Source organism: Rhizophagus irregularis, chromosome 14 (genome assembly GCF_026210795.1).
Source record: "Rhizophagus irregularis chromosome 14, complete sequence".
NCBI classification, from domain to species: Eukaryota; Fungi; Glomeromycota; class Glomeromycetes; order Glomerales; family Glomeraceae; genus Rhizophagus; species Rhizophagus irregularis.
Window position 1 is genome coordinate 2401492 of NC_089442.1, and position 9895 is coordinate 2411386.

Here is a 9895-nt window from a genome sequence, read left to right on the forward strand (position 1 = left end):
AGTCGTGCCATTAAGACTACATTATTGACATAGGCAACTTGACTAGCAGTTATTTTCTTATGCCTAAGTGCGTTGGTTATTAGTATGATTGCTCGTTGTGCGTTTTTTACTATATGGCTTTGGCCGGCTCGGCTTTTGATGTATACTTTCAGATAACGTGCTTCTTTGAAAGGGGGATTGGCTTTTACTGTGGAATTATTGGACCCCATGCAAATCTCTTTTGTAATATCCTTAGGCGTGTGCCAAACCAGGAGTTCGGACTTATTTCCGTTAATTTTGATGTCGTTAAGTTCAAAAAAGGAATTTGAGATACCAATAATTTTAATCATTTCATCTTTGTTGGATGCAATCCATGCAGTGTCATCAGCATACGCTATGCAGGAAACCTTGAGCGTGTTTTCTGACGCATCATACTCAGTACTATCACCAGTAGGCCAGTTCGAATTGAGTCTGTAACCAAGGTTACTGTCTTGGTGTATTCTTGTAAGAAGGGAATCATAAAAAATGCGCCAAATGAGGGGTGAAATTGTTTCGCCCTGGTCTATGCCATCGCCTGCTTGAAAACTCTTTGATAATCCGTATGCTGTGATAATGCGAAGTTTCCTGTTTTTAAATAGGTTGATAATAAATGATATTAGAGGAGGTGGACATTTAATCCTTTTCAGCGCTATTTCTAAAGGGACCATGCCAACTGAATCGAAAGCTTTTGCCATATCCTGTAAGCAAATCCATAGTTCTTTTTTCGAAACGTATGCATCGTCAATAATGTTGTTAATTACGTGGATCGGAATATCTGTGGATCCACCTGGTAATCTAGCGAAATTTGGTCCCTTGAGCACATCGTGTTGTAACAGACAGGTACTTAGGCGTTTCGTTATAATTTTCACTGTTAACTTTTTTAAACATTCTATCAATAAAATAGGACGAGTATTGTTGAAACGGTATTCCCATTCCTTTAGTTTCGGAATCAGAAAAATCTGTGATGTAGTCCATTCTTCTGGGAAAATAGCTGATCTATAAGTGATCTCAGCTAATCTTCTAAAACATTCTTGCGCCTTCTCTCCAGCTTTTTTAATAAGCTTGTAACCGATGTTCGACAATCCTGGGGCTAATGAATCGTTACATTCTTGTAAAGCAGCCGACCATTCTTCAACAGTCGGTTGATCCATAATATTCTTGTAAATGCAGTCTTTAATTGAACTAATCGGTTTATATATGTCATTCCATTCGTCTGTGGTGCTGAATTTATGAGCTCTCTTTTTCTGCAGGTCTGGATAGTGTTCAATGCATTTTTCTAGTATTTCTTCAGGATCTGTAATTAGTTCAATCGAGTTGTTAGCAGTATTTTCCTGAATTAATCTGTCTATGACAATTTTATCTTTATATCTATTCAGCAAGCTATTAAGCATCTTAGTTTGATTCGTCCGAATCAGAGACGCCCTATTATTAATGTAATCTTCAATCATTTTATTCTGTGCAGATGTTCGGTGTTTTTTGATGATGTTCATCGTAGTAACCCAAGCATCTTTGATATGTTTCGCCCAATCGAGGTTCCAGATGTTGTCAGGAGCGTGAAGTTTAATCTTATTACAATGCTGATTGATATAATTAATATATGTGATAAATCTCTTCTTTATGTTGTTAGGTATGGGTTGTCCAATCTGTCTATTACAAGTTGAATACATTAACCGTAGTCTTCTTAATTGCACGTACATGTGTTTAGGAATCAATAAATCTGCTTTTTTTTAGACATGTTTGATCCTGATACTCACCTTTAATTTACTGTATATTATATAGTATTTTGTATAATAAAAATGTAACAAAATCAATATTTTAATTAAAGGTAGACAAATCAGCCCATATGTAAACTTTTTTAAAAATTGTAAAACTTAATAAAAAGTATAAAATAAAAAAAAGTTTATTAAAATTGAATATATTTCTAATTTATAACCTTTTAAATTTACTAATCAAGTAAAAGTGTAATCTATAACTTATTTTACTCCATTCTGCTAAAAATTCCCTTCGTAATAAATGCGAAAACATTATCACAGTTCAGTACAACTTCAATAACAAAATGGATCTTTTATTAGAATCAATAGGAAAATTTATTGCTTTCATTACTGGATCTTCCTTAGACCAAGCCAATAAAGCTTCGTCTAAATAATGAGAATATGGAGGACAAATGCATAAAATTATGAAATAAAAGGCTAACAGTTTCTGCTATATGGTTCACTGGATTGATACAAATGAAATATGGGATCCATTTATATATTACAGAGAAAATGCAACAGAAGAATTTGTATAGCAAATCGACGAAGAACTCAAACGAATCAATAGTGTATTAAAAGTAAAAGTAGATTACATTATAATAGAGAAAGCTAAAAAGGAATTCACTGAGGCAGTTAGTTGTTAGATATGTAATGGAAATTTCAATCAGGATAAAAAAGTTTGGGATCACTGCCACATTACAGGTAAATTTTATATAGCTGCATATAGTGCATGCAATCTTAAGCTTTAGATTAAGGCATGGAAAACCCCTATTCCAATAGTCTTCCACAATTTCTGTGGTTATAACTCCTACTTAGTTTGTGAATCTGTCAGACGATCAGTTAATGCTCATTAAATTTAAGTCATTGCAAAGACTTTTGAGCGTTATAAGTCTATGAAGGTAGGTCAATTTAAGTACATCGATAGCATGCAGTTTATGGATTCTAGTCTTGCAAATCTCGCAAAAAATTTAGGGGCAGACAAACCTCTCATAAAGTGACACTTCAAAAACTTCTCACCTGAACATATTGATCTAATCACACGTAAAGGAGTTTATCCTTATGAATATATTGACTCACATGATCGTTTCAAGAAGACAGAACTCCCATCTATTCATAACTTTTATAGTACCTTTGAAGGAAAAATCACGCTAATTATGAACATATACAAAAAGTTTGGCATGAGTATCACAATCTTTATTTCAAAACAGATGTACTCCTTCTTGCAAATATCTGGATAAAGTTTTGACAAACTGCTATGCATCATTATAGACTTGATCCAAGTCACTATGTCTTTGCTCCAGCACTTTCTTAGGATGGTATACTAAAGATGACTGGAGTCAAGATCGAATTCTTTACTGATATGGATATACATAACTTCACAGAAAAAATTAAACGAGAAGAAATATATAGTTATGGCTGGACACCACTTTTTAAAAGCCAATAATTTTAAGATGGATGACTCCTTTAATCCCTTTAAACCTACCACCATGTAGATGCAAACAATCTGTATAGATGGGCTATGAGCTAGTACTTACCTATTGGAGAATATAAGTCATAAGTGAAAAGCATCACCAGAATATCTCAAACAGAATCCAGATAAGCAGAAGCAGATTCTTAATGTAATTCTTAATACAAACCAGATTCGCCCCTTGGATATTTTCTAAATATCAAAACACACTTCCCTTTCAAGACCCATGACTATTTGAGAGACTTACCTCCTGCCGTAAAAAGTATTGCAGTAAAAAAGGATAGGTTAAACCAATATATTGCAAAACTTGTTGAGAACTTAGATAGAGGTAAGTTCCCCAAAACAGTAAAATTAGTCCTGCATCTTGGTAAGCACAAAGATTATGTTATCCACTACCAAGAGCTCCAGTATTACGTTAAGTTAGGTATGGTCGTAAATGAAGCCACATAAATCCTGTCATTCAAACAGATTAACTGGTTAGCATCTTATATCGCAAAAAATACAAGCCTATGATAGCAGGCCAAAAATTCATTCAAAAAGGACTTCTTTAAACTCATGAATAACTCAGTCTATGGTAGACTATAGAGAATTTACGTAAGTATCAGTCAAACTTATGAAAATGATCAATGAAAATGATGAGAAGAAATTCCTTAAAAAAGTCCGTAAGCCCTCTTCCTTCAAGTATGCTCGTCAACTTGACAACACACTTGTGGATGCACATATGGGAAAGGTCAGTATAATTCTCAATAAGCCTATCATTGTCGGTAGGGATGGTAAAGTCCTAGGTCCTGGACCTAAAGACCTGGTCCTAGGACCTGGTCTGCAGATCTTTAGGTCCAAATTTATGACCAGAAGCGGACCAGGTCCTAAAAAGTCCTAGCCAATAAGGTTATAAGAGATCTATATGTTTAAATTATATATGTATAATTTGCTGTAAATTTGATTTTAAGTAATTATAAATTATAAAAAAGTGCACTGCAATATTGCAATACAATTTTTATATTATTAAAATCATATAAAAAATGAGTTGCGATATCGGGATTCACATTTTTATATTAAAATCAATATAAAAAAGTGAATCGCGATACCGCAACTCACTTTTTTTATATAAAATCAATATAAAAAAGTGAATCGCGATACCGCAACTCACTTTTTTTATATAAAATCAATATAAAAAAGTGAATCCCGATACCGCAACTCACTTTTTTTATATAAAATCAATATAAAAAAGTGAATCCCGATATCGCAACTCACTTTTTTTATATTTAATTATTACTAAAATTCATAAAATCTATAAATAACTTGGTCAGGACCAGGTTCTGGAACCAGGTCCAGGACTGGTCCTAACAGGACCTGGTCCGCAGGTCCGTTCAATAGGAATCAATTGATTGTTATTACAAAATTAAAAATAAGCTAAATACATAAAAATCATTAACAATTAGACAAAATTAGACTTAATTTTGTCCAACATTCGGCAATTTGAAATTTGGACGAATGTCTAGTAAAAAATTGACGAATAGTTTATTTCCGATTTTTAATGAATTTTTGCCGATTTGTGATTGCCAAGTGGCAGGCGTTACGGTGCAAATCGTCCATAAAATTAGTTGCCAATTTTTTTGGTACTGATCGGCTAAGGTCAGACCGAATTTCGTCCAACATTCGGCAATTTAAAATTTTGCCGAAATGGACTATTCTGACCAGTGAAGTTTACGAATTTTTAACAAAATTCAGCCAGAATTTTTTTATTTGAAAGCTGATCATAGATAGTTTTTATGTAACAAATAAATAAATATGATTAATTAAAAATATAAAAAAGTTTTCTCATTGCAAAATAATATAAAAAATTATGAAATTCTCACTTTTTTCAGCAATGGGCCAACTCTTTAAAATTTTAGAAAATTTTCTTTATTTTTAATACAAGAAAGCTACAATTGATTGGCTTTCAAATAAAAAAAGTTTGACTGAATTTTGTAGAAAATTCGTTAAGTTTCATATAGACTAAAATTTGTCAATTAGGCCGCACCAATTCAATTTTTCGTTTAACATAACCCCTTCCCCCCTGTTTTTGGATTTTTTATGTAAAAAAAATACATGTAATTTAGGCCGGAATTATACAAATCTTTAAGTATTGGCCGGAATTATCATTCAAAATTTTTGCTCACTCTTTTGGTCAAAATTTTGGCCAATATTAATGATAATTCTGGTCATGTATTGTATTTTATGTATTATTTTTTGTCCTCCCCCCCCCTCCCCTCTAGATTGGGGCCCTTATGTTATGTTAAACAAAGAATTGGCTTGGAGCAGCCTTATTGTTAATTTTACTATGTAATACAAATTTTTATAAGATTTACTAGTAAAATTGTTGATTTTCAGGCTATATAAAACTTTATGAATTCTCAATGAAATTCAGTCAAAATTTTTTTATTTGAAAGCGAATCAATTGTAGCTTTCATGTATTAAAAAATAAAGAAAATTTTCTAAAATTTTAAAGAGTTGACCCATTGCTGAAAAAAAGTGAGAATTTTATAATTTTTTATATTATTTTGCAATGAGAAAATTTTTTTATATTTATTTTAATATATAAAAACTATCTACAATCAACTTTCAAATAAAAAAATTCTGGCTGAATTTTATTAAAAATTCATAAATTTATATGCAACGTGAAAATTGCTATGTAAATTTTGTCAAATCTGGTAATTTATTGTAGGGAGTGTATAATAAAATATATTAAAAACATATTAAACATATATGCTAATCTACACCGTAACTCTAAATTTTTGAGATAACTCCAAATTATTATAGCCAATAATAATGATGGTTAATCATCTAACACATTTAGCATCACTAAAAATTAATATGCAGTATTTTTCAGATTTTCTGTTATTCATAGTACTAAAGTGATCTGTTGCACAATTTTTTAACATCAACTTTTTTATTTTACGCGTTTTACTGTATTTCAATGTCAAATTCTAAGCAAAGACCTTATGAGCAGGAAAACTATTCTGCTTCACCTGAAATAATATATTATGGTGACCAGAAATTTAACTATACTGTTATTCAAAAAAGTGTCTACCCACCAGTTGCGCAATTGAAATTTACAGAAGCACCTAATTATTTTCCTGTGTCTTATAATTATATTATCAAAACTACCTGGGCCGGTCTAATAACTGTCAAATTATTTAATGTTCCATATATTATATAAAAAGTAATTCACATTACTTAATTTGTTTTAAAAATAATTTTCAGCACCAAGTTGTTTTAGTTCAATCTACATTTGATGCTTCTGTTGAATTACATAATGTAAGTTTTAATTCAATTATATTTTTATTTTTTGTATAAACTCGCAAAGATAATAACTTCAAATAAAAAAACTGCAGTTTCTGGAATTCATCTCTATAGACTTCAATTAAAATGTATTAATAAAAATCGCAAAAGCAAACCATAAGTAAGGTTGCTTGTCTAAACCTCTTCAAAATCCTATGATTAGTTTCATCAAAATTTTACTATAGATTTATTATAGTTTCAGCAGAGTTTCAGCAGTTTCGGCATTTATAATAAGTTTCAGCAGTTTCGCCTTTCTTCAAAATTTTGCCAGTTTTTTAATATAACTTTAATATAGTTTAGGCAGAATTTCGCTTTTTGGCGAAACACCATCTTGCCTAAACCCTAGGTTTCGGCAAGCAACCTTAACCATGGGCATTAAAACTACATGATGAATCAAGTAAAATTACACAAATCAGACATGCTAAAAGTCTTGCAAAATGTGCACAAATAAACTTTGAAAATTCAATTTAAAATTACTACAATCCTAAAGACCGCATTGTCTTAAAGACATTGGAGTTTACTGTACAAAATGAAGATTATTATATAACATTTGGAGAAAAAAACCCTAATAAGCAAAAATAAAAATTGCAATCAGTGGTTCGTATACAAGATGTAGAAAATGTTCCACATAATGCATATCGCTATTTTGCAGCTATGGAATCAAAATTACCTTGGGAGTATGCTATTTCTTAAACTTGCCAAGAGATTGATGCACACATGAAACAATTAATACCAATTAATTTTGTTGACTTAACTCCTAATATTACACCCATTTTTTCAGAAAACCCTGATATAACTGATCTGATAATTGTTGAGCAAGTTAACAGTGCAATTGGTAAAGGTGCATATCGAAGTATTAAAAAAATTCTTAAATATATAGTACCAGCATATATTCAAAATGAAAAATTAGATCCAGCATCGCCAATTATTCATTTTCGTATCTCTGGTGATGGTCATAATGTTATACAAAAGGTAAAACACGTTATGATCACTGTAGCATTATTAGATGATTCAGCAAATCTTTTTGGGCCAAATTACCATTATACAGTTGTTCTTTTTCCAGGAACTGAAAATTATTCAACCTTAAAAATTGCTGCAAATGCTCTTATTCAAGAATTGCAAGAGCTAAGCAGTATTGGAATGGTTATTGATAATATAGTTTAAAACTTTAAGCTTTATTTTAGCTCTGATTAGAAGTTTTTTGCCATCTGCTTGGGTTTTAATGTGACAAACTCCAATTATTTTTGTCCATAGTGTGAGATAGCTAAGAATCAACGTAAAGATAGGCAAACTGAATAGATAATTAGTAAAAAGATAAGTATTTTGAATGAAAATCCAAAAGCATATCCAGGTTATCACTCACCTCCACTTTTTAATATGATTTTACTTGACCATTATGTGCCAGATAAACTTCATATTATGTTGTATATTACTGATCGTTTATAGAAATTAGTGCTACTAGAAATCAAAAATGAGGGATTATTTAATGATATAACTTGAAATATTATAATTAAAAAAATGGAAACCTTAAAAATCCATTTTGAATTTTAGAAGATTTGTGATACTGATGATAATTGGTGTTATACTTCACTGATAAAAAATGATAAGCTTTGTCGGTGTTCTTCAAAATTTAATTTGGCTAAGCTTTTTAATCCAGAACGTGCTGTATTAATTAGAAGTTTATGGAATGGATTTGCTGAATTGTATGATCTTTTGGAAAAAAAAGAAACAAATCCACACTATTTTTGCTTAAAAGCAAAAGAATGGTATGAGTTATTTTTAAAAAAAACTGTAGTAAATCCCGAGACTAATATTATTTTAGTACAAGGACTTTATCGATCTTCAGATTTAATTTCTTATATTCATGTCTTAGTATCACATATTTGGGAATTTATGTTTAAACATCAAAAGTGGGGATTAAATTCTTTTTTGTGCAGTGCTGTCAAAAAAAAAAATCATAATCATATTTCTTATTTTTTTCGTAAAACTCTTAAGAATAGTGGAAAGTTTCAAAATAAAACTTCAGCTATTCGAGAGATTATGGAACATGAAAATTGGCTTTTTTTTTATACTCAAAATAATATTCCTCTTTCATATTCTAAACCTCAATATATTCATATTTTATAGATTTTAATGTTTTATATAGAATATTTTTGTAAATATATTAACATTTTTTGGCAATTATTGCAATAAAAAAAAATATTATGTATTTATTTATAAATCAGTGTGACAAAATTCGCATCACTCTATAATAAGTTTAAATTTATTTTTGCCGTTGTACTTAAAATATATTTAGAAATCAATTTTTATTTATTATATACAGTCATAACTTGATATAACGATTCGGGATAAACCGATTTTGGCCCATAACGAACTTTTTTCTTAAACCAAAACCATCTATAATCAATTATATCACTATATACCGACTTTATTATAAATTTCGCGATATTACATATAACGAAGTTAATCATAAAACCAGTCATACTTATTTATTCGCGATAAACTGATACCATACTAATTCCAGCCAGAATTAACGATTGTCTCAGCCAGCATTATTCAACGCAGCAGACCACCAATTCTCAATTTCGGTGCATCTATTTACAAGATTCTGTATGATAACATTGTATTGAACTATTGGTATTATAAATACATTTTAAGGTGATAAAATTTGACTTTATATTGATATACTTTTTTAGATATACCGGTTTTATACTTTTTAATATATCAATCGGTATAATAGAAATATTTGATTTATCGAATATTCGATATAACGACCCAAGATAGCTTGAACGGAGGGTTCGTTATATCGAGTTCTGACTGTATATATACATGTGATAAAAAATTTTAATAAATTTCCTTACTAATAAAACAATTTAAAAATTCTATAAAAATATCTATTTAAATTTGTTTTATTTAAAAATGCATATATATAAAATCCGCTTCACAATAATTTTCTTTTGCATTCTTTTTAGCTTTAATCTAAAGTTCTGAACAGGTCGGTTTAGTCCAGATTATAGACAGTTCAGATTAGAGTCAAAATCTGTAAGAACTGAACTGAAAAACTGGCAGTTTGGTTCAGTTTAATCCGATTTTTTATAAAAATGTGATAAATCAAATAGTCACCCACCTAGTGATCGTATAAAGTCGATCCATATATCATTGGATTCGTCTTGACGAGACGTGTTGAATGGTAGTAAGATCATATCTCTACCATCTATAGATCACATGTTAATCCATGCTAAATGATTTATCAATAATTGGAATTATCAAACTATTTATCGATGCTAGAGATATGATCTTAGCGTCATTCAACGCATCTCAGTGAGATGAATCC

General features: G+C 30.3%; 1 protein-coding gene across 1 annotated transcript; it reads left to right on the forward strand.

The window, feature by feature from the left end:
• Positions 1–7278: 7278 nt before the first annotated feature.
• On the forward strand, positions 7279–8688 carry OCT59_006218 (uncharacterized protein; the record flags this gene model as incomplete). Its single annotated transcript, XM_025327535.2, has 2 exons — positions 7279–7704; positions 8113–8688. 2 exons carry the CDS (start codon positions 7279–7281, stop codon positions 8686–8688), a joined length of 1002 nt encoding a protein of 333 aa, XP_025170806.2.
• Between the last annotated feature and the right edge of the window lie 1207 nt (positions 8689–9895).